Source organism: Cynocephalus volans, chromosome 7 (genome assembly GCF_027409185.1).
Source record: "Cynocephalus volans isolate mCynVol1 chromosome 7, mCynVol1.pri, whole genome shotgun sequence".
Taxonomy (NCBI): Eukaryota; Metazoa; Chordata; class Mammalia; order Dermoptera; family Cynocephalidae; genus Cynocephalus; species Cynocephalus volans.
Window position 1 is genome coordinate 95,861,598 of NC_084466.1, and position 24,998 is coordinate 95,886,595.

At 48.0% G+C, this 24,998-nt stretch overlaps 2 protein-coding genes across 3 annotated transcripts; both read left to right on the forward strand.

Moving 5' to 3' along the window:
• The first annotated feature begins 579 nt into the window (after positions 1-579).
• On the forward strand, positions 580-10,208 carry SYNPO2L (synaptopodin 2 like). Of its 2 annotated transcripts, XM_063101650.1 has the most exons (5): positions 580-839; positions 2,018-2,169; positions 2,636-3,150; positions 4,320-4,439; positions 6,536-10,208. In XM_063101650.1, exons 1-5 carry the CDS (start codon positions 735-737, stop codon positions 8,689-8,691), a joined length of 3,048 nt encoding a protein of 1,015 aa, XP_062957720.1. In that variant the 5' UTR covers positions 580-734; the 3' UTR covers positions 8,692-10,208. The 2 variants fall into 2 exon arrangements, with proteins under 2 accessions (XP_062957720.1, XP_062957721.1); XM_063101651.1 differs by lacking the exon at positions 4,320-4,439.
• Positions 10,209-12,766: 2,558 nt separating this feature from the next.
• On the forward strand, positions 12,767-19,007 carry MYOZ1 (myozenin 1). The gene is made up of 6 exons (XM_063102856.1): positions 12,767-12,871; positions 13,939-14,029; positions 14,954-15,132; positions 16,799-17,042; positions 17,390-17,555; positions 18,497-19,007. Exons 2-6 carry the CDS (start codon positions 13,957-13,959, stop codon positions 18,726-18,728), a joined length of 894 nt encoding a protein of 297 aa, XP_062958926.1. The 5' UTR covers positions 12,767-12,871; positions 13,939-13,956; the 3' UTR covers positions 18,729-19,007.
• Positions 19,008-24,998: the final 5,991 nt, after the last annotated feature.

The following is a 24,998-nucleotide window of genomic DNA, read 5'->3' on the forward strand; positions in this document are numbered from 1 at the left end:
AGAGAAGGACCATGTATCAGAGATGTTAGTCCTTTATACTTAAGTCCATAACCCAGGACTCCTGGGTGCACATGCGTAATTACATTAGACAATAACCAAGGAACACCTGGGCGAACGCATATATTTATATCAAATGCTCGGCAAGATTCTGAACATCTGAGGGGCCCTGACCATTTTCTTTCACTTTCCCTACAGGGTCAATCTTTCCTGGGAGCGTGGGAGCTTGTTCAGCATATCCAGCCATTTCTTGCCAGCTCTGGAATCGAAGCCTCTGCTGCTGCCACTTTGATATGGGCTTTGAAGGAAAACAGTTGGGATCAGTCCATGATCCTATCAGGGAAGGCACAGTCCCTGAAGGGCTATACATTAGTTATAGGGCCCAGAGAGCTAGTCCTCACAGTCCTGAGAAAAAGGCCCACGGAGGAGGATGTGGGGACATGGAGGACAGAAGTGTGTACTATAATTATCTCTTGGAGTAACACAGCTGGGGAAGGGAGGGGGGGTATAGCCGGCAACTAAACTATTTTGAGCACAGCTCCGATTGACGGGACACGTGTGCTGGACTGTACTGATCCTAGGGCCAAATCGCCTGCCTGTGGTGTGTGGTGTCAGGGGGAGACCCAGGGCAGCAGGAGCAGGACAACCGGACAGGCAGGCCGGACGGGGTACCAGCACCTCAACTTCTCTCCCTGGGACACTGTCTAAACTCCGGGGGCCATAGGCCAGGCTGAGCGATGGGTGCTGAGGAGGAGGTGCTGGTCACACTATCAGGGGGAGCCCCCTGGGGCTTCCGACTTCAGGGGGGGGCCGAGCAGAGGAAACCCTTACAGGTGTCCAAGGTAAGGGAGAGCCCCTGAAATGAGGGAAAGGGGAGCCCAAGGGAACCTGGGAAGAATTATTTGGTGGCCTATGGGTGGTGGGGGAGTGCAGAGGAAGGCTGTGAAGAAGGGGTGGGTAGGTGGGCAGGGAAGCATGCTCAAGACTGGTAGGGGGAATAGTGTCTGACCACAGGCTTCTTGTATGGGCTATTGGAAAAGGGAATTCCTGGTTTTCAGGGAGCAGAGAAAAAAGAAAGGCTCTGTTTTAGTTCCCTGTGGCCCCATGGTAACAGAGGCCCAAGTCTGGTCATCCAGTGTTTGCTCTCCTGGGTATATGCCTCTGCTCCAAACTCTAGGAATGTAGGGAAGGTTCTAATTTTTCTCTAACTAAACTGCTATGTGATGAGCTGAGTTTGTCTCACCCAGCCTAGCCTTGCCCAATCCTGCCCTGCTCTACCCATGCCTTCAGTGCTCCTCTTTTCCTAAGTCAGATCCTTTCTCTCACTAGGCAAAACTTTTTTAGGTACTAGGAAGGTTATGGCAAGATCTGCCCTCTCAGATGAAGTCATTACCCTTTTGGTTGCATGCTACAGGCTTAGTTTTCTGAACTGTAAAATGTGGGTAATAATAGTACCTACTTCATAGAACCATTCTAAGGTTAATGCAATAATTCATGCAGTGCCCAACACTTAGTAAGAACTCAATAAATGGTAGCCCCTACTACTCTTATTATTACCTTAACATACATGTACGTGTGTGCACACATGGCACACATATACACACACAGTAACAATCTCCCAGAATCTGGTTGGATTCCCTCCGATCTGGAATACTGTTCTAAAATCTCGACTGTAATGGCACCTGAGATTGCAAGGCCTAGAAGAGAACTATTGGCCAGTATAGATATTGCCCTCAGAGGAAAATCTTGAGGATAGAAGCCCATGCAGTTTTTTAAAGGCCTCTTTCATTCAGTAGTCACCCCACCTCCCATCATATGGTATTATTACTCCCTCCAATCTGCATCTTCTTCTCTCCACACATGAACCTTGCTATCTTTCTTACTTTGTAGCTCCATGAACCTTGCCACCCTTCTTACCCCGAAAAGTAAAATCCCCTCACATGGGTCCTTCTTGTCCTTTCCTTTCATTTTATTCCCTTTGGAACCCTCCCTCACCTACAATCTCTCGTCCAAATCTCAGATCCGAAGACGGAGCCAGGCTGGCAGAGCAGGACTCCGAGAGAGGGACCAGCTCTTGGCAATCAATGGGGTCTCTTGCACCAGTCTCTCTCATGCCAGTGCCATGAACCTCATCGATGCCTCAGTGAATCAGCTTGTCCTCACTGTGCGGCGGTATGGACCCCTCCCCTGCTCTTTCCCTAGTCCAGGACTCCCATTGCCTGTCTCAGCTCCATATCTCACTGGCCTGGCTTCAGCCAACTAACAAGTACTGTACCTATTGCTGCTAGTGCATTTCTTTGAGAGTACAGATATTTGCATATGACTCCCAAAGGGCTTGAATGTATCTGCAATCAAGGGATGGGGTGTCAAGCGGGTATCTAAGAGATGGGCCTACTTCAACCCCTGGCCTATCTCTCTCCTCCTCATCACATCTTCCTCTAAGCCCATTTTGACTCACAGCCCTCCAAGCATATTTGCCTCCCAGTTTGTCTTCAGATCTTCATTCTTCTCAGCCCAGCCACTTGAACTGTATTCCAGTCCCATCTCTCTCCCTTACCTCACCCCCACCCACCCTCCAATCTCTCTAGCTGTCAGTCACCCAGCCCATCTCTCAAGTTCTGTCATCTTTCCCATACAGGGTAGCAGATGAGGGGGCTGTGCGATCTCCATCTCCTGGTGAGCTTCAGGTGCTATCACCATTATCTCCACTGAGTCCTGAGCCCCCTGGCGCTCCAGTTCCCCAGTCTCTTCAGCCTGCGAGCCTTCGCTCACCCCCTGACAGTGAGGCTTACTATGGAGAGACAGACAGTGATGCTGAAGGCCATGCCACCCAGGAGAAGCCCCGCCGACCCCGCCGCCGAGGCCCCACAAGGCCCATCCCTCCAGGAGCCCCACCTGATGAGGTCTACCTGTCTGACAGCCCTGCAGAGCCAGCACCTGCTATCCCTGGCCCTCCCAGCCAGGGTGACAGCCGTGTGAGCTCCCCATCTTGGGAGGATGGGGCAGCCCTTCAGCCACCTCCAGACGAGGCCCTGCTATTACCCCATGGCCCCCTCCAGCCTGGCCCTCATCTCATCCCTATGGTGGGGCCTGTTCCCCACCCAGTGGCAGAAGATCTTACTACCACCTATGCCCAGAAGGCCAAGCAAGCCAGTGAGTGCCTGAATCCCTTTACCCCTGCCAGGATCCTTCAATCTGAGCCCTAAATCTTTCCCTCCATAACCATACATTCTACCTACCTTATGTCCCTCAGATTCAGTCTTGGGAACAAGTGGAGGAGAGTGATGAGTGGGAGAGAAGAGTAATTATTCTCATGGTCTCCATTATTTTCACTGTTTGAACCAGTGTGGCAAAAAGGTACAGGTGGTTCAACCCAACCCAAGAACAGGATAAGTAGGGAAGTTTGAAAGAGACATGAATAGATGGAAGGTTTGGTAGTGGTTGTTGCTAATGTTTTGCTAGGTGTCGGGATGGGGTGAGAGTAAAGTACAAACACAGGGCAGGGGAGTATTTGGAATTGGGATAAGGCTGTAGGATCTCTTTACAGCATTAATTGCAAGCATAGCACCAGAGCTACCTTTGAGGTTTGTAAGTTTAGTTAGGATTTCAGGGGACTGGAAGGCTATGGGATAGTCATGAGATCCCTAGGAAGTGGTAGAGGGAGGGATCTTTGGCTCCTTATCTCAGGCAAGAATGTAGGCCCAGGCAGAAAAAGTCAGTTCCGCTTATCTCAGGCTCTTTGCTATTTTTGATGTGAGCTACAGAACAAAGTCTGAGAGTGAAGTTTCTCCCTGCCCTGTGCCTCCCATACCCCTCCCACAAAGATCTTTCTTTTCACCTCTGAAATCTCGGTATTCTCCCTCTACTTATCTTTCTTTCCTCTCCTCCATTATTCTAATTCCTGATCCATAGAATTTTGTTTCTCTAAGTCTGGAATACAGGTTAAGGACATGACAGAGTGTGACATCCCTGACAGCGTCCAATATCCCACAAAGAAATTCCAGATGCATGCCCAGGATCCCATATTTATCCTCAATTCTCATTTTAGCACCCCCTCCCTTCCCATCATGCTGGGTGAGACCATAGTTAGTGACTCAGGGATATTTTTAGCCAAGCAGACCTCATTGTCCAGTGGGGTGGGGTAGGGGGAAGGGGAAGCAGGTGCCCATGTCCATCACACTGAGGCTTATGGGGCAGCCAAGAGAAGGGAGGGGGCCAGTCTCCAAATATAGCACAGTGAGCTCATTCAGCTGCCAGCTCTGAGGACAAGACAAAGGGGCTTTAAAAGGCGTGGGGGGTGGCTCAAGCTGGTCCTGCTCCAGCCAACAGTGCCTTTCTCGGCATGGAGACCTTTGAGCCCATCAGCCAAGATCCTCTCAACCAAGCCAGCTGTGACAAAGCCCAAGGCCCAGTTCCTGAACTCCAAGGCCCATTCTATGCAGGTACTACCTTCCCATATCCAAGAGAGTTCTGGGATCTCAAATGGAGGGGAATACCCCAACAGTTTAGGTAGGGTGGTCTTTGGGAAAAGGTCTTACTCTCGTCTCCTCCTCCTTTTGCTATCTTCTTCATCCTCTCTGGAGAGTTTTGCTGCGCCTGTCTCAGAATGGGTTGATACTGTGGCCACATGTCAAAGGGATCTGTGACCACATGAGCTGTAGAAAACTCATGGAAACAGAGTCCGTGTGAGAGTGGTGTGAGTACATTATGAAAACAGGAAAGCATGTACAAGGGTACTTCAACAGGTTTATGGAAAAACAGAATTGAAAGATAATATGGATCTCTCCATGAACTTTTTGAAGACCCCTCAAATGTGTCTGTGGGAGAAATATGTGTGAACAAGGAAGTGTGTGTATACATGTGCAGCTAGTGTCAAGAAAGCTTTGATTGTAATGGTTACTCACACTGGGCTTTAGCACTGCATTAACTGCTATATTTACTTGCATTATCTCACTTAATCAGCATAGCAACCCCATGAGGTTGCCATTATTATCCTCATTTACAGATGGGGAAACTGATCTTCAATGAGGTGAAGTAACTCTCCCAAGAATCAAAACCTTGAGCTGAACTCTGTTGCCTGCTCTCTTATCCACAGTACTATTTTGTGGTATAAATGTTGGGATGAGAGGAATGAGAGCCCTAATTAGAAAGGAGCTTGGTATCTTCAGTGGAGAGTAGATGGAATTTCAAGAATTTTGCAGAGGGACTGGAGACCATGGACTAGAGAACATCCATGTCCAAGGCGGGGTCCTAGCAGCAGGGCAGCCTCTCCCATTTCCTGGCCCCACCTACACTGGCCCCACATGGCATGGGAAGCCCTGCCCTGGTTCCCTCTAACACACGGTCCTTGCGTGCCTGCCTGGTAGTCTCTGCCTGAGCTCTCCACCTGGAAGGCTTGGAAAATAGGAGGCAGCTCTGACCCCTAAAGAAGCCTACCCTACTCCCATCCCCAGCTTGGGGGAAAGGAGAATAAATTTAGCTGGTGATCTTGAAGTATCCTAGAGATTTGGAGGGTCGCCTTGGAGAGCAGCACTCTGGCATTTTCTGCATCTTGGATCTGAGACTACCCCTGGCTGTGAGTAGCAGGGGTGTGATGCACAGAGAAGTGCCCTGGCAGTTGGAAGGCCAAGATCAACTCTAAAATTCTGTCCAAACTGTTAGTAACACAGTCTGCAGGGGGAAGTCTGGGAAGAAGGGCTATCTGGAGCGTGTAGGTGTGTGAATGTATTTGAGTGACTCTATGTGTGTTTTTGTGTGGACACACGTGTATTTACATATGTGTATGTGAAGTGAGGTATATGTAAGCTGGGATATATATGAATGAGAGAGAAAAGTGTGCCCACATACTAGGAGAATGTATGCCCACAGCTAGCTCTCACTAGACCAAAATTCTTGTTGAAATGATGTGTGGTTATTTCATGGTTATTTCTATGAATGTTTATGATGTGACTGCATGATGGGGGTAGAACTGTGAAAGAAGATCTTCATTGCTAAGGGTCCTTTGTGTCCTGATCATAGGGGTAAGGGGTAGGAAGAGGAGATAAGTCCCAAACTGTAAGAAGTCTCCCAACATGGTCTCTATGGTGGGAGAACAATGTCCCTCTTCATCTTTTCTCTCCCTGGGACTTGCCTCATCTCCCTGCCAGCCGTGGAGAATGACACCCCGACCCCCATTATCAGTCAGGAATGGGAGGCAGGTGGGGAATGTATGTGGGGTGGATAAGGGCACATCTCTGGGAAGACAGGAGCAGAACAGAGGGAAGAAAAGAAAGAAGAGCTGTGGTCAGAGCAGTGTCAGGGGAGCCAACTGGACTCTGCCTTCTCTTTAACTGTCCTTGGTTTCACCTTTCACCCTTCACTCTGCCCCCAAATCAGAGGACATTGCCACAGGCAGGAGAAATTATGGGTTGGGCCAGTGAAAAGGCAGAAGGTGGGAGGCATGAGGGAGCTGGATGGGTGGGGAGTGGAAACCTTCGGCAACAGGACTAGAAGAGGCTGAGGAAGCCCCACTGACCATTCTACCTCTTGGCCTCCTCAGAACTGCAAGGAGCAGAGAGCCTCCAAGAGAAGAGCGTGAAGGAGGCCAAAACCAAATGTCGGACGATTGCCTCCCTGCTAACTGCAGCCCCCAATCCCCATTCCAAGGGGGTGCTTATGTTTAAGAAACGGCGGCAGAGGGCCAAGAAGTACACCCTAGTGAGCTTCGGGGCTGCGGCTGGGACAGGCGCTGAGGAGGAAGACGGTGTCCCCCCCACGAGTGAGTCTGAGCTGGACGAAGAGGCCTTCTCCGACGCCCGCAGCCTCACCAATCAGTCCGACTGGGACAGCCCCTATCTGGACATGGAGCTGGCCAGGGTGGGCTCAGGCGCAGGAGAGGGCCAGGGCCCCGGGCTCAGTGAGGTCTCTGGGCGGGGGGTTCAGCTCTTTGAGCGGCAGCGCCAGCGCGCAGCCTCCAGCAGCCAGGAGCTGGCTCCTGTTGGCCAGCCAGCCATGCTCAACGGGCAGGGCCTGCAGTCACCACCTCGGGCCCAGAGTGCTCCCCCGGAGGCAGCCGTGCTCCCACCCAGCCCTTTGCCGGCCCCTGTAGCCAGCCCCAGACCATTCCTCCCAGGAGGTGGAGGCCCCACCCCAGCTCCAAGCATTTTTAACCGGTCAGCCAGGCCCTTTACCCCGGGCTTACAAGGGCAGCGGCCCGGAACCACGTCGGTTATTTTCCGGCCTCTACCCCCCAAGAGGATGAATGAAAGCCTGGGAGGCCTCAGTCCCGCCCCACCCCCCTTCTCGTCCTCTCCGCAGGGGCCTACCCCGCTGCCCAGCTTCACCTCAGGGGTTCCCAGCCATGTGCCAGCCTCCGGTCCCCCCAGCACCCCACGTCCCTCCGGGCCTGTGACGGCCACCAGTTCTCTGTATATCCCAGCCCCCAGTCGGCCTGTTACCCCAGGCGGAGCCCCAGAGCCCCCCGCTCCCCCTAACGCAGCTGCCATGACCTCCACCGCATCTATCTTCCTTTCGGCTCCTCTGCGACACTCTGCGCGCCCAGAGGGGCCCGCCCCAGGCCCCGCGGCCCCTGAGTCCCCCAGCGCTCGGGAGCAGCGCATCTCCGTGCCAGCTGCCCGCACGGGCATCCTGCAGGAGGCCCGGCGCCGGGGCACCCGGAAGCAGATGTTCCGGCCGGGAAAAGAGGAGCCGAAGAACTCGCCCAACCCCGAGCTGCTCTCGCTGGTGCAGACCCTGGATGAAAAACCCCGGGCTGGGGGTGCTGAATCCGGTCCTGAGGAGGACGCTCTGAGTCTCGGGGCTGAAGCCTGCAATTTCATGCAGCCACCAGGGGGCAGGAGTTACAAGACCCTGCCTCACGTGACACCTAAAACCCCGCCTCCAATGGCTCCCAAGACCCCGCCCCCTATAACTCCTAAGACTCCACCCCCAGTGGCTCCTAAGCCCCCTTCTCGAGGGCTCCTTGATGGGCTGGTGAATGGGGTAGCCTCTTCGGTTGGAATACCCGAGCCACCAAGGCTTCAGGGCAGGGGTGGGGAGCTGTTTGCCAAGCGGCAGAGTCGTGCGGACAGGTATGTGGTGGAAGCTACACCTGGTATTGGCCTTGGCCCTCGGCCCAGAAGTCCTTCCCCTACTCCTTCACTGCCGCCTTCCTGGAAATATTCACCCAACATCCGTGCCCCACCTCCTATTGCTTACAACCCGTTACTTTCACCCTTTTTCCCCCAGGCTGCCCGCACTCTCCCTAATAAAGCCCAATCAAAGGGGCCTCGGGCAGCCCCCACGCAGGGCATCAAGGCTCTGGATTTCATGCGGCATCAGCCCTACCAACTTAAAACTGCCATGTTCTGTTTTGATGAGGTTCCCCCAACTCCTGGCCCCACTTCCTTAGGGCCCCCCAAAACTGTCCGAGTTCAGGAGATCCGCCGATTTTCCACTCCAGGACCCCAGCCTACTGCAGAGCCCCTGGCTACCACTGTCCTTGCCCCCCGAGCAGCCACTACACTGGATGAGCCCATCTGGAGGGCAGAGCTGGCCTCAGCCCCTGTTTCTAGCCCAGCCCCTCCTCCAGAATCTCCCAGGGGCCCTGGGGCCTCCCCCAGCTCCTGTGGTTTCCAGGTAGCCAGGCCCCGATTCTCGGCCACTAAAACAGGATTGCAGGCTCATGTGTGGAGGCCTGGGGCAGGGCACCAGTGAGCAGGGCACAGGTCCCAGGACCAAGGAGGGGTGGAACATCAAGTTCCTAAAATTGCTTCTCCTATCCTATCCTCCCCTCTCTCTGAGGCATCTAGAGGCTAAATTCCCTCCTGCCAGAGATGATTTTGGAGTTGGTGTCCTATCCCCCACCTTCCTTACTCCCCACCTCCCTGCTGCTTTCCAGCCTGCTATCTCTGCTTTGGTATTTTTGCTTCTCTTTGCCTCTGTATTTCTTTGCCTGGATCTTTGTCTTTATCTTCAGGACTCTCTGCCCATACTCCTCCACAGGTCTCTTCTTTACATTTGCGCTTTTCTCTGTGGGCCTTATTTTAATGTGCAGTGAGAAACAGAGTAGAAGTTACCACTGGGACCTCAGGCAAGAAGCTCACCCGCAGGCACATAGCAATGGGCCTGAACTAACCTGTTTGCACCAAGCTCCTCCCTACTCTTCACTCTGCTTTACCAAGCTTGGCTGGCATATACGTAAGGGTGTATGTGTGTGCACGAATGTGCTCTTCTGTTTGAGGCAAATGTAAGAGAAGTCTAAATAAAGACCCAATCACGGTCTTATCCTTGCACTGATAGAAGGGTCAGATATCCCCACAGAGAGTCTAGCAGGGTGAAAGAGATTCACTAGAGAGTAACTCCTTAGAGACCAGCATCTGTAGCAGGAGTACAGCAGCTTGTGAAACTAATGGAGTATGAGAAGACTGAAGGACTGGAACAGTTTACATGGGCTGAGTTATACCAGCTAGGCCAGGAATAGAACTAAGAATTCTCCCATTCCTCAGGATTTCAGAATGTTAGCAACTAGAGAGGCCCAGCTGAGTAAGCCAGTATCCAGGAAGAGAAAAAAAGAAAAAAATTCCTCTGAGAATGAACAAATTATTGGCTTCATTGCCTCATAAGCCTAAGACAGAAAGGAGGGAGAAGAGAGCCTGGGTGTGGAGAATGAGGCAAACACCAGGAGCAGAGCAATAATGAGTAGAAGTGACTGAGCCACAGAGAGGAGCATGGTGAGGAGCAGTACAGTCCTGGCAGAGAGTAAAGTCAGGTAACAAGAAAGCAACTGTGTGCAAGAGGGGGATTGGGAACAAATTTGAGGGAGAAGAATGTATTTGTTAGAGTGAAGGGGGATGATGGGAAGGAAATGTGAGGGTTTGTGTTGAGTGTTGAAAGAACAACTGGTCTCTGTACAACTTCCTCTGAGTTTGTCATTCAGTTTGTCTTCTGCAGTTTGTCTTCTGCAGTTTGTCATGACTACCTGGTAAAAGGCAAGGAAACAACCCAAAGCCAAAACCTCTTTTCAGTCATACCCCATCCCTCAAAACCCTAGCACTGTTCCTTTTCAGCTTCAGGTCCTGATCTCTGATCCTAGAAGGGTACTAACTCCTCTCTCACCAAGACAACCACCAGCCACATTTGCTCTTTGATCTGGAAAGTGATAATTCCCTTTGCATATTGGGTGTGAGTCACAGTTCTTTGGTTTGTGCACAAGAATAAACTTATGCCCTATACCTTCTGTTTCTGTCATCTCTTCTAGGTTTTTTTTTTTTTTGTATCCTTCTTTTTATTTGTTTATTAATTTTTTTATTATCTCCCACATGTAAGTGAGGATATGCGGTCTTTCTCTTTCTGTGCCTGGCTTATTTCACTTAACATAATTTTTTCTTTTCTTTTTTTTTTTTTTTTAAAGATGACCGGTAAGGGGATCTTAACCCTTGACTTGGTGTTGTCAGCACCACACTCAGCCAGTGAGTGAACCGGCCATCCGTATATGGGATCCAAACCCGGGGCCTTGGTGTTATCAGCACCGCACTCTACCGAGTGAGCCACGGGCCGGCCCTAACATAATTTTTTCTAAGTCCATCCATGTTGCTGCAAATGGCAGTACTTCATTCTTTTTTATGGCAATGGTATTCCATTGTATAAACATACCACATTTTCCTTATGCACTCATCCATAATGGACATTTAGGTTGGTTCCAACTCTTGGCTATTGTAAATACAGATGCAATAAACATGGGAGTGCAGGTGTCCCTTCAACATGATGATTTCTATTCCTTTGGGAGTGTACCCAGCAGTGGGATCTTCTAGTTTTATACCCAAATCCTGATCTCTCCTTCATTTTCTCTAGCCCATTCCCCCGATCTGGTTCCTAATCTCTGTCTCCATTGCTGCCCTCTCATTTTTCACCCTTTTGCCCTTTATCCCCAGGTCTTTTGCTCTTTTCTACAATTCTGTCCTGCTCTGATTTAGCCACCTCCACCACTCCTCTTGGTTCCCTTTCCCCACAATTGCCATCCAGGGTCTCTCCCTTTCTTTATCCTACTCCATACTTTCCAGGCAAGGTCTCTACTTACAGAACTGAGAGAAGCTGGAAAGGCCTTCTGAGCCGTTTGCCATCAACATTTTCTAGCTTCCTGGTGGAAGCAACTATGTTAAACACTCTCTGAGAATTAAATGAAGGGAAGGCAATGGCTGGAGGTAAAGGTGGGATGGGAGAGGGAAGAAGGTGAGAAAGGTGGATCAGAATGGGTTGAGACTAACAGAAGGGAAGCCACTGGAGGCAGGCTTGAATTCAAGGCTTCTGAGAAGGAAAGTGCCATTGCTCCTATTTTACCAGCAGAGGGCATATTTGTGCCAATAACCAGATCCAGGACTCAAATGCTCCCAAGTACACTGTCTCTGAGAATTCCAATGGAAGGGCCCAGAGACCATAGGCTATATAGAATAGCCTGTTTTCACCCACTCAGTAATTTAGGTACGCAATCCTAGGAGATCAGACTTTCAGTTTGTTTTTGTTTTTGAGGGGAAGGTAGTACAGATGATGAAATCACCTTTTGCTATTTGTTTCTTCTAATTGCTTCCTTGGGTTGGGAGGGAGTAGAGAAGGACAAAAGATAAGGGGTCTGGAGGCACAGGCCATCTGCTGGTGGGGTGGGGGGTGGGGGTGCCTTTCATCCCCTAGCGAACCTGAAAGTACTCATACAGGATGGAAGGAGCATGGTCAGTCAGAGTGGAGAGCTAACAGAGGGACAGGGGGATATTCTGGAAGCTACAAAAGCCACTTCCTAAGGCAGCTGCAACAGGGTGGTGGTGGCTGCAGCAGAGGTGCTGCAGCAGCTGGTTCTAGAACCTGAGCAGAAGGTAGAGGAGGATCCAGGATGTTCATGCAGCTACTGAGGAAGGGCTGGGCAAATGATGGGCTTCTTTGAAGGAGACCCTTGAGTTTATGCCCCTGCCCAGAGGCTCCTTTGGAACAATACAAATTAGGCAGTCTAGATCCTGTTGGGTGTGTGCTCCCTTTGAAGGAAATCCCAAATATGAAATTCAGAGAGGAAGGCCCTGGCAGGTCACAGGCCTACATGGGCTTCTCAGGGAGACATCAACGTCTATGCTGCACAGCAGGCTGAACTGAGCACCCCAACAGCAAATGGGGGTTAAAAGGCAGATGTAAGTGTTCACCTGTTCTTAGAATTGCCAGAGTTTAAGAGCAAAGAAAAGGGAGTGGGGTGGGCAGAATAATTGGTTTCCCCCACTCATCCCTGACTGCCTAGGAAACACTGAGTTTGGTTAATTTGGCTCCTTATCTTACCAAGATCCGGCCCTCACAGAGAAAAGATTAATGCATCCAGGAACTTTAAAAGAGCAGTTTCATTGTGAAGACTTCCCTTCCCTGAACATAGTGCTTTAAGCCCTCCCACCCACAAATACACCCCCAGGTCCCTCCAGCTCTGGCTCTCAGTGGCCCTCTGGTCATGTTCTCCAGGTTCTCTCTCCCACTCTGAATTCCTATCCACCACTTGCTGCCTGCTTCCTCTCTCCCTCTCAGTGTTGAATTTCTCCCCGAATGCTTCTTTGGGTCTCAGACTCTGGTGGAAAGGGAAGGGGTGTCCCTGGGCAGACTGAACCCTGGCTCAGACAGTGGGAGAATCACGCAGGCCTTTTCTCCCCTTGCTGAGCCTCTGCGCAAGCAGGGCGGGATCTTGGTTACAGGGTCTCGGTACCCCCTGTGCCATTTGAGCTGCTTGCACTCATCATCTCTATTAATAACCAGCCTCCCTCCCCCACTGCCCGTGCTGCCCCCACGCCTGCCCAGCTCATGTTCTCCGGTCACAGCAGCTCAGTCCTCCAAAGCTGCTGGGCCCCAGGAGAGGTGACCACCACCTGAGCAGCCGGTAAGTCTCCATCTCTATGGCTAGAAGGGCTGGAGTCTACTATGTTGACTTTTGTGTCTGTGTCTACTATTGTGATTCTTGATCCTGGCGGAGTAACCCCCTCCCCATCTATGCTTAGCTCCCAGCTGTCCAGTTTAGGGGAGCCACAGAGAGTTGGAAGGATTGGGGCACAGGAGTTGGGGAGAGTGGAAATGTTGGGGGAAGCACTGGAGGAATGAGAAGGGGGTCTGATACCCCACTAAGTTAGTAGAGTTGCAGGTGCATTTTTGAGACAGGACTCAGCAGAAGACAGCATTTTACTGAGTGCCAGCTTCTGTTAAGGAGGGGCTGGAGTCTGTATCTTCCCAGATTGTCTCCCACCACTGCCAGATCCTATTACTATGTTCATGTTCTCCCTCAATTCTCCTCTGCTATGATACTGCTGAAATGACATATGTCAGGGTGCAAATGCCCCTGGTCCCCCTCTCCTCACCAGCTCTGAGGTCTGGGGCGGGAGTGATGAAGGAGCAGGCAGCACAGCCATGACCTCCCTGGGCCATGTTCCAGCTGGCCCAATGGAGAAGCAACAACCTCTCCTTCCTATGGAGAAGTTTTTGGCTGAATCTCCTCAGCTCTGGCAGAACATTTCTCTGGCCCCCTGGGACTTGGGGAAAGACTGAGGAGAGACCAGAGCCTGGAATCATAGACCCAGTCTGATATCCCTATGCAAATAAAAGCTTCAAATCATGCCAAGCCAATGAAACCTGGGTGCACTGCCCTGTCTGCAGTTGTTTTTTAAACACCCCCCACCCAGCTATGTTCCTAATCTCTGCACCAGCTGTATGTGAAACAGCTCACAAGAGGTTTGTAGAAGATAAGGGCAGGCAGTGCATCTATACTTCCTGCCCTGTCCCCAAGAAAACAGAAGCTTAAATCAGTGGGTTTTCATGTTTTGGGGGAATAAATATTTCTTTGACAATCTGTTGAAATTTTGTCCTCTGAAGCCCTTAACCCCAGGTTCAGAAGTACTGCCCTACTGCAGACTCTCACTCTTCTTCCCTGTCCATCCCCCTTCCCACCCTATCCAGGTTGAACCCACCTCTACAATGCCACTCTCAGGAACCCCAGCCCCTAACAAGAAGAGGAAATCCAGCAAGCTGATCATGGAACTCACTGGAGGTAGGGCATCTTTGCATCTACTTAGTGTGCAACTTCTTATTAAGAGCATCCCTGACCCCCAAGTCGTAGAAATATCATAAAGTTATATATATCTTTGGGTGAACAAATGAGAGGAATTCCAGTGGCAGAAGGTGGGGGTGGTTAAAAAGGGCAAGGAGAAAGAGGGAGAAAGGATTCAATGCCGACTACTCATCTTTCCACCCTTTTCACCTTGTAATCTGAAAAAATACCCTGCCATATTACCCAGCACAGGTCCAGGACCACAGAATCTACGTCAATGAGGTATGTTTGAGGAAGAAAATATGATGGAGACTGGCAAAGACTAAGGTCTCAATAAGTGGTTAATTTCTTTACTTCTTTCCCAGAGCTAGGGAGCCTGTTTAAGCACTTAAAATGGCAAACTGCACAGGCGTATTTTGTTTCCTTAGGGTAGACAGGAGTGCATGAATGTGAAGAACTCTCTCAATACCTAGAGGCTCTCTGGAGCCAGAGTTCACTTAGAGGAAGAAAAGGGAAAGGAGTTAAGACAGGAGTCCATATTAAGAAGTGGCCAACTCCACACAGGATTGCTCTATGGCTTTCCCTCACCATAGTTTCTCCAATAGCCTCTGTCTGTGATGTTTCTTTACTCCTTTTGCCCTGTATCCCAGGCCCATGTCACTGTTACCCCACTCACCTCTCTAGTGTCCTGTCTCCATTCTGCACCCCAGTCCCCATGCATTCTCTCCAACTCCAAATCGAGGAAATCAAAATCCATCACAAACTTTTAGAGAGAGTTTAGTCAGACATTACAGACAGTACCTGCTCCCCTAAGTGATATCTGCCAGGACACACATGCTTAGTTGCAGGTGGGATCTGCATTATGAGTCCAGAAAACCCTACTTTTCTCTTTCCCTTGCCTCTTCCTCCCCACCTTCCTGAAAGGTGGACAGGAGAGTTCAGGCCTGAACCTGGGCAAGAAGATCAGTGTCCCAAGGGATGTGATGTTGGAGGAGCTGTCGCTGCTCACTAACCGGGGCTCCAAGATGTTCAAACTGCGGCAGATGAGGGTGGAGAAATTTATTTATGAGAACCACCCTGATGTTTTCTCTGACAGCTCAATGGTAAGTTTGAAACTTTACCACTCCCTCAAAGCCTAGTCACTTTTCTGTCAAAGTCTTGGTAGGCCCTGAAACTCAAAAATACCATCGAATTTGCCTCCCTGAAAATTTATAAACTTGTTAAACTCCCCAATATTTGAGCCTCCAACTGCTCCAGGGTGAGTTACAGCCCATTTCTGAAACTCAGTCTTCATCTTAGAGCTAGTAAAGGGGTGGGGAGTACCACACCCTCAGGGAGAAATTTCCTTCCAAGTATGGGTAAGCATTAAAGATAGGGTTGCCAGATAAAACTCAGGATGCCTAGTCCTGTATTTTGAAGTAGAAATACACAACAAATAATTTTTTAATAAAGTATGTCTCATGCAATATTTGGGACATAAAAATTAAATTAAAATTTAAAAGTACAGGATACCCAGTTAAATTTGAATTGAAGATGCACAATGAATACTTTTTTATATATAAGTATGTCCCATGCAATATTTGGAACATAAAAATAAAAATACATGATACCCACTTAAATTTGAATTTCAGATGCACAATAAATAATTTTTTAGTGTAAGTATGTCCCAGGCAACTTTGGGGGCATATTTATACTAAAAAAGTATTCGTTGTGCATCTGAAATTCAATTTTAAGTGGTGTTCAGTAATTTTATTTGCTAAATCTGGCAACCCTAGAAAGAGTTAAATGAGTTTTTACAGCCATTTCCTCTTTGAGCCATTCTTTATTTAAAGGATCAGTCCAATATGAGACTGAAACCATCCTTCTTTAAGATCCTACATCTTCTAATCAGCCTCCTTCTCCAAAGAAAGAGAGGTAGGGATTGGAGAGGTGCCAGGCACAAGATGTTACAACTGAGAAGGAGGGGACCTTCTCCGTTTCCTTTATTCCTCTTCCACCATCTCTGAGTGGCTGGTGGGGGTGGGGGGCTGGAAATAGATGCCTACATGGGGCCAGGGGTAGGAGTGTCTGTCATTGGCCCTATGTAGGAGGAGAATAAAAATGCTGAGCTGGTTATATCTAACTTTAGGAGGCCAAAAGCCCTCCTCCTTGCCTGGGTTTGGTTACACTGGGTGGAGCATGGGGGTGTACATGGTGGGGTGACCAGGAGATCCTTCTGAAGGAGTTGGAGGGGTTATTTTTAGGCTTTTGGGCTGAATCCAGTGTTGCCCTTTTGGTCACCCTTCCTCCCACCTGCTACAATTTCACTGTCAGGAAGTCCTGGTCCAACAGGCACCAAGAGGAGAGACGGAAAAGATGAGGGAGAAAGAAGAGAGTTCTGACTGTTGGACAAGCTGAGGAAGGGAGGGGACAGAGATCTCTCTGGTTCTTCAAATTAAGACTGGGTTCTTCATGGCAACCCCATCCTCTCAAATTCTAGTTGAGCAGAAGTCTTTTCTTTGCCTTGATAAGGATGGTAAAGGGAAGTATGGAGAATGAGCTACCCACATCTCAAGGTGTAATTGGAGGGGGTCCTACCTCTCTCTTAACGAGAGTTTAATTTCTCTCAGTCAGGCTATTCACTATCCATTTATTGGAGGGGGGAATCTCAGATTCAGTATCTTCTGCTTGGCCATTGTCTCTGATCACCTCCTTTGCTATACACATCTCTGTCTTTGTATATTTCCCATACCCATTGCTAACTTTCCCCTCACTCTCCTTTCTTTTCAGGATCACTTCCAGAAGTTCCTTCCCACAGTGGGGGGACAGCTGGGCACAGCTGGGCAGGGATTCTCCTACAGCAAGGGCAGCGGTGGAGGCCAGGCAGGGGACAGTGGCTCTGCCAGACAGTATGGCTCTGACCAGCAGCACCATCAGGGCCGTGGGTCTGGAGCTGGGGGTACAGGTGGTCCTGGGGGCCAGGCTGGCAGAGGAGGAACTGCTGGCACAGCAGGGGTTGGCGAGACAGGATCAGGCAAGTACTCCCACCCAAGTCATGTGTCTGGTCCCTAGAGCAGAGATATCCTCAGGAATGAGGCCTAGGCTGGATGTGGGGAGCAAGGGAGGCCAGGTGAGATATCTTGGTGACTCTCTGGATCTAGAAAGATACAGAGATGTATGTTCTACCCAGAAGCCTTATCTTTCAGTCACCTTTCTGGCTTTTCAGATTCAGTCACAGATCTGATCACAAACCTTATACAATTATGGGATGTTATTTATACCTTTAGTCCCTGGCCCCAACAACTTCTCTAGTGTAGGGATGTGGGATAAATTTTCATTAACTGACTGCTATTATTTATTTTTCTCTCCCGTGGCTATCAGGAGACCAGGCAGGTGGAGAAGGAAAACATATCACTGTGTTCAAGACCTATATTTCTCCATGGGAACGAGCCATGGGGGTTGACCCCCAGCAAAAAGTGGAACTCGGCATTGACCTGCTGGCCTATGGGGCCAAAGCTGAACTCCCCCAGTATAAGTCTTTCAACAGGTAGGGGTGGTAGGGAAGGAACCAGATGCATTCAAGATGCACACAAGAGTGTGGCACTGCACCCTTAGTTGGTACAGAGACTTTAGTTCAAATGTTTCAGAAGGAGGCTAAGAAGGGATGGCAGGAATATGGGGGCCCTAATTGAAGCCTTTGCTCATTTCACTCTAGTTCAGCTTCATCATAGCACTTTGATGAGGGAAAAATTTGCTGGAAAGCAGGATTTGAATTCTAGTTCATAGGTCACATATTAGCTGCGTGGCCATGGGAAAGTTACCCTACTTCTGAGCCTTGGTTTCTTTGAGTGTAAAATGAGAATAATATATTACATGTTTGAAGGCCTCCTGAGGCTTGAATTGAAATTCAAGCATAGGATGTCATTACTCTGTCTGTAGTATTCTATTTCCTTATCCCTGCTTTAATAAGGCTCTAAGTATCTGTTCTTTTGGAATTGGGCTTCTTTAGACCATGGATAGCAGACCTGTGTGCAAGCAGGGTAGGGAAGAGCTATAGCAGTGCTTTTGCATTTGGTCCTAAAGAGCCTGGATTTTCCAGGAAATGTTAATTCCTCTCAGTCAGAACATCCACTATCCACTGGAGGTGGGGGTGGGGTTGGAGTGGGGTGGTCTTTACAATGTAATTTAAGATGGCTTCAGACCTTTGGTTTATAGTATTTGAGGTCACTTTCTCTGAAATGCTGGTCTGGGTCACAACTGTCCATGAGCCTTTCTAGCTGGAACTCACTAGATTCCTTTTCTCATTATTAGCTTTGGGAAAACAAAGCAGGAACAGGATGGGGTGCTAAGGGAGAGGAAGGATAAGGAGTGCAGAAGCAATCTCAAACTGGAATTCACAGACTTCCCATGCTCAGAACTGGGTAACAGCTCATTGATAAGGCTTTGCTTCTTTTGTTCTCATTCTTAAATAATGTGTCCCCTTCTCAGGACGGCAATGCCCTATGGTGGATATGAGAAGGCCTCCAAACGCATGACCTTCCAGATGCCCAAGTTTGACCTGGGGCCCCTGCTGAGTGAACCCCTGCTCCTCTACAACCAGAACCTCTCCAACAGGCCTTCTTTCAATCGAACCCCTATTCCCTGGTTGAGCTCTGGGGAGCCTGTAGACTACAATGTGGATATTGGCATCCCCTTGGATGGAGAAACAGAAGAGCTGTGAGGTGTTTCCTCCTCTAATTTGCATCAAGTTTCTCCTCTCTGTTTCCAATTTGGAGAGGGAATGCTGAGCAGGATATCCCCACTATTAATCCAGTATCCTTGTGGGAATGGAGGGGAAAAGGATGGAGAGACCTGTTTTTCCATCCTTCACTCCAAGTCCCACTCCAAGCATCCTTCCTCGCCAACTCAGATTTCCCCTCCTACTTACACCATATGGAACCTGCTCTTTTATGGAATTGTTCTGCTACCGGTAACAGTCAATAAACTTCAAGGAAATGAACTCATTCTTCCTCTGATATTTGAGGGCAGATGAAAGCTGAGGCTAAAAACACACATAGACTAATTAAAGCCAAATACTAAGCAGTCATTATTCAGACTTTAAGACCAGACTTGAGCTCTGGTTGCTTATATACCCACACCAACAAAACCATATTCATAGGTATATACAAAGATATACTTGTTCAACAGTACATGAGACAAGTAATCATGCACAAACACACGTGCTGGCCCACATGTAGGCAAAGCTAAGAAATTATTGTGCACTTTGGTTAGGAAACAGGTGTTGGTAACCATGGGGTTAGCTCTTTATGTAGCTGATTAGAAGTTGGGGTGATCCTGATTATCCTGATTATCACAGAACTAGAGCATGCCATAAGGTTTTCAGATGACACCAGAATGGGTTTGGGAATATATGTGTCCAAGATTACAGATTCCCAAAAGAATTAAATAGAATAGCGAGCCATGTGGAATCAGAAGTGGGTGGGAGAAACCAGCTACAGCAATAGTATTCATTTCTCTGCTTGAACACAGCAACAAAATATCTAAATGTTACAGGGGCACTGCAGTGGTGCCCAGGAAGCTAAGAAACAATGAGAGCCCAATAGGAATGAGCGACAATACTCCTTTTATTGATTTCAAGCACGGAGTCTCTCTAGAGTCCCAGGCTTAATCCTATGTTCCACAAAGTAAGAGTGATGCAGACCAGGAACAATAAAGAGAGAGCAACAGGATCTGGGAAAAATAATTTCTAAGTAGAGCTGGCTGAAATCGGCCATTTCCATGAGCTGTTAATAGATTAAGTTGCCAGATTCTGCATTAGACTGTTCAAATTTTAGTGGATTTTGGGTCACCTGACACCCTCATCACCTTCATTTACAACCAACATAATAAATTTTGAGGGATTCATACCTCCTCTAAAGTTGTATGCAAAAGTTTATTTCTAGGGCTAGCTGGTTAGCTCAGTTGGTCAAAGTGCAGCCTTATAACACCAAGGTCATGAGTTTGGGTCCCCGTACTGGCCAGCCACCAAGAAAGAAACAAAGGCTACTTCTACGTGCATTTTTCTTCCCTTTTGGGGGTGGGGGGGCGGTGGCTGGCTGGTATGAGGATCTGAACCTTTGACCTTGGTGTTATGACATTTTGCTCTAACCAACTGAGCTAACTGGCCAGACTGTATTCTTCTAAGGAGAGGGTTATCACATTTTGGATTTCCCCCCCAACTGACCCTGAAACACAGATTTGGATACAAATAGTTCATTTAGGCGGTGATTTCAGAAATCTAAGCAGCACTGTATAAGGGAGTAATAGGATAAACCAAGAAAGGGTGTTTTGGCCACTTGGGGCTGAATCCCACTGGGGAAACTAAGAGAACAATGCTCTTCAAAGTGAGGTCCAGAGCTGGCCTGTTAGTTCAGTTGGTTAGAGTACAGTTTTACAATCCCAAGGTCATGGGTTTGGATCCCCCTACCGGCCAGCTACATTAAAAAAAAAAAAAAAAAAGTGTGCTCCATTGACTGGCAGCATCAGTATCTCCTAGGAGCTTGGTTAAAAATGCAAACTCTTTGGATCCCCATACAAGCCAGCCACCAAGGAAAAAAAAAAAAAAAAGCAAACTCTTGGGCCCAGGAATCTGTGTCTCATTAATCTCTCTAGATGATTCTTACATGCTAGAAAATTTTGAGAAACACCACAGTAAAACATACCTAAGAATTGCCCCACCGAGCATCACATATTGCACACAGGTATTGATATTCAACACTGTACCCCACAGATATGTACAATCAATTACGTTACAATTTTTAAAAAATTGCCCAACTGAGAAGGTGAAGAACTTGAGAATTTAGCCACCAAATCCCATCTCTCACTGGTTGTCAATTGCTCCTGGCAACATTAACTCAGCAGGCACTTCCAGACAAAGAGATATTCGAGTGTTTGAGGTAGAACACTCTCAGCCTGTACAAGATCTGTCTACCAAAGTTGTAGTGAAATCTGGAGTGGGTTGAGGGAATATGGGCAGAGTACAGGCAGGATCTGGACAAGGGTTTTAGCTTTCATCAGATTCTCAGGTTTGTAAGTCTGTGAGCCCCTCAAAAAGTTGAGAATTATAATCCCTTAACAAATGTTTGTTTGTCTACTATATACCAGGTAACTATGTCAGGCAAAAGAGGTACAAAGACAAAAACTTTCATGTGACAAAGCTTTCACAGTCAACCATAAAATAATTATTAAATAACCTTCCCTTAAAGTTGGGGGGAAAAAGACAAGTATCTGCTAGTTAGCAACTTTGAAAAACTAGAAACTTAATTTTTTCAAGCTTAGAATGTGTAAATTTTAAATATGACAAAAAATCATGATGTAAGCTTATTTATTTACAGGGATCCCAGGTTGGTTGTGAAATCATCTCCTCACTAGAAAGGTCTACTTGGAAGTCAAATTATGATCAGAAGTTGCAAGCGTGGCTTAATGCACACACTTGTATAGGATCCAGCTAGAAATCTAGTTATATTCCAAATCTGTCATCCTTTTGCCTGGAAACTATTCTTCTGTTAAAACATCCTTTCTTCAAAAATGTTTCATACATTTGAATACCATAGTCCAGAGGCTGCACATTGGCAGCAGAGTTAGCTGCCTATCCTGCTCACAGACATCTTCTGTTCTCCATCACTGTTTTAAAAACACAGGTTGCCCTTTCAGATAGGAGTTTTGTAGTCTCCAGTGGGTCCTAGTCCCCTTTACTACCTATTGTTTTACACTAGGTCATCTTTTGTTATTTGCCTAACCTCTGCAGCCATTTGAGTTAGCAACTTCAAGTGTTTCTTTTACATAAACCACATGCCCGTAACACCATCCCCCAAAGTCCCCTAGAATGTTCAGTCATTACTCTAGAGTCTAGGTCTGCACCATTCACTATTGTAGTCACGAGCCACTGTGGCTACAGAGCTCTTGAAATGTGCCAAGATGGGCTGTGAGTATAAAATAAACACTGAATTTTGAAAACTTAGTACTAAAAAAAGAACGTAAAACATCTCATTAATAACTTAAAATACCAATTAACATGTAATCAATGTTGAGTATGTAGGGTTAAATATATTACCATTAATTTCATCTGTTTAAAAATGTGGCCACTAAATTAAATTGCATAGTGTGGCTCGCAATATATTTCTTCTGGACAGCACTAGTACCTTATAAAAGCTATTCAGGGGCGTCAAAAATGAATTTTCCACTTATTATTTCTACCCTTTTGTTTCCCTCCGTTTCACTCCTCCTTCTTGACCAGCATCCTTTAAGTCCACCTTCTGTTCCAGATGCTGCTCAACTAGTCTGCATTTACAGTTGTGAGCGCAGAGAAAGCACAACTAAGTATCGAGTCACGAAGCAATGTCGGCAGACAACAGGTGCAAAGTTCAAATCCCACACCAGTGAGGCTCCCTTCCGCACTGAAGGTCAAATACCTGTGCTTGCGTTCGATTTTTTTTTTTTGGGGGGGGGGGGTAACTTATTTACTATTTTGGTCTGTTAAAACCAGAGTGGGGGGCGGAGAATGGAGGAAAACTCCTTGAAGAAAGTAAATGATGGGAACGTCAACTTCTGGCTTGCCCTATCCATCTCCAACTACTCCACATGCAGAAGGAAAATGCCGGGAAAACGGAACTTCAGCTAAAGGAGGAACTGCTTCAAGTTTGAGGCAGTTAGTAAAAGAAGGCCATATCCCTAACGTTATCCCAGTGTAGAGTCCGCCATACTAACTTTCTCCAGCCTGGAGGAAACGTCCCACCAGCAACAGATTTGCGACTCCCAGTCAGCTCAAGCTTCATCCAAGCCCGCGCCCCACCGCCCAACCTTTCCAGGCCACCCTTGAACCGCCTGGCGGCCGCCATTTTAAACGCTACTATCGCGAGACATACTTAGCCATCTCGAGCCTACGAGAGTCTCTTCTCGACTGTTCTCGCCGTAGCTGAGGAAAGTGTCGCGAGAGCCGGTTGCCTTGGCTCCCCGTAGCTATAGCAGCCGCGGCGGTTAAGTATGCGGCGGCGGGAGCGGTGAGAGCGAAACCCTCAGGGGGGCGGGGTCGGAGGTAATGGGGCGCAAGGGGTAGCGGCTGGGGAGGGGTTAGGAAAGGTCGGGTCGCGGGAGGAATGGACCCGAGTGTGACGTATGGGGAAGGACACGGTCCGGTGGGTACAGGGACAGGGCTCCGGTCTGCGCTAGGGCACGCGGGGAGGGCTAGAGCCGCTGGAAGGTCCAGTGGGAGGGACCCGGGTGTAGTGGGGTTCAGGGGGCAGGGGCCGGAGCGTGGAGGGGTGTGTGTGTGTTGGGACTAGGGGCTTACGCGGACTTGGAACTGGATGAAGGGACCCGGCTACGTCGGGGAAGAAGTAGGAAGAAATGGGGTACAGCGAGGAGGAGGGTGTGTTGGATGGGAGCATAGAGGTTGGGCCCAGTTTGCTTCTCACTGGTGGAGGGGAGGGGGAAGGCGAGGGGATAAGACCTTTTCAGCTTCCCGGGCTCCGCCTGAGGCTGGTCCGGGACACCGCGCCAAGACCTGGCGTGGCGGGAATGGTAGCGTCCCGGACCCTCACCACCTCCCTTCCCTCTTTCCAAGGAAATACCTTGCGGGCACTCTGAGATTAGAAAAGAGAATTGTGGAGAACTAGTATTACTAGCCGGGAAGGTTCTCTCGGCGGAGGTGCTATGAGTGCTATAATGAATGATTGCTGCTCTAGAATAAAGCGTGGGATGGGGCGGGAGAGAAAAATCCTTGAGGGAAAAAAAAGGTGTGCTTTCTCTAAAGCGTTTTGAATTGGAAGAAGGGGGTGTGTTTCTTCCCAGATTCATTCAAGTGTAGAATCCCTTTACGGTATACTTATGAAATTACATATGCATTGTAAAATTAGTTTAGATAATATGGTGAAAGAATATGCAGTACGATACTTAAACCTTCCACGAATGTAACTTAACGAAGAAAAGTGTTTCTATTGCAGCAGCGGGCTGAATACTAAATCTAGGGATAGTTTTCGTTGCTTGGATATAAACCTAGTATTCCCAAAGTGTGCCTGTTCCTGTTAGTTTACTTTTAAGAAATGGATGAGGTTTTGTTTTAGGAGACAGAACACGTTTTGAATATCTGTAAATGTGGAAATAAAAGGAGTCCCAGGAGTTAAAATCACTGAGAGGGAAAAACATGTAGTCTCTGAATCGCAAGGACTCTTCTGGGGATAGGTTTGGATCACTTTGATCGTTAACTCTTATTTCTAGTGAAAACAGTGGCTTCAAATCAGTCATAAGAATAACTTATCCATTTCAATCTGCGGACTCTAGCTTTCCGATCATTTTTCTCTCCATCTTTTGGAGGTGTAAATCTGCAAGGGAAATCACCTCTCTTGATTATGTAACTGGATTTTTCTATGTTGAGGTTCACAAATTTATTAATTAGAATAATGGCTTTTAAATCCTTCTTGAGCTAGCCTGGATGTGGTTAGTCATTGAACCCATTTATTTGATATGTGTTAGAGTGAAACAATTTGTAATGTTAGTAGCTAAACTTTAAAGTAGAAGTGCTTTCTGAGGCAGGATAAATATTTGTGTGGCGGTTGGGTCCAAAAGATTTCTGCATGAATTCAACACGCATTACTGAGTTCCTATTATGTGTAAAGTACTCTGTAAGGCATTGCAGGGAAAAAGAAAAAGATTAATTTATTTGTCCACTCAATATTTATCGAGACCTATTTTGTGTCTGATTATTAAGGCTTCAGGATACAAATACAGTAAAACTTGATCTCTGCCCTGGAATTGCTCAGACCCTAGGAGGGGAGACTGGTGGAGAAACAAATAATTACAATGTAGAAAGCACAATATATGAACATGGAAGTATGGAACAAGGTTCTGGCCCTGAGGAGTATTATCTTTTTTAGAATGGAAGAAAGAATTTTTAAAGTTACAAAATATTAAATAAATTCTAAACTGTGCTGCATTAATAAAACACATACAAAGT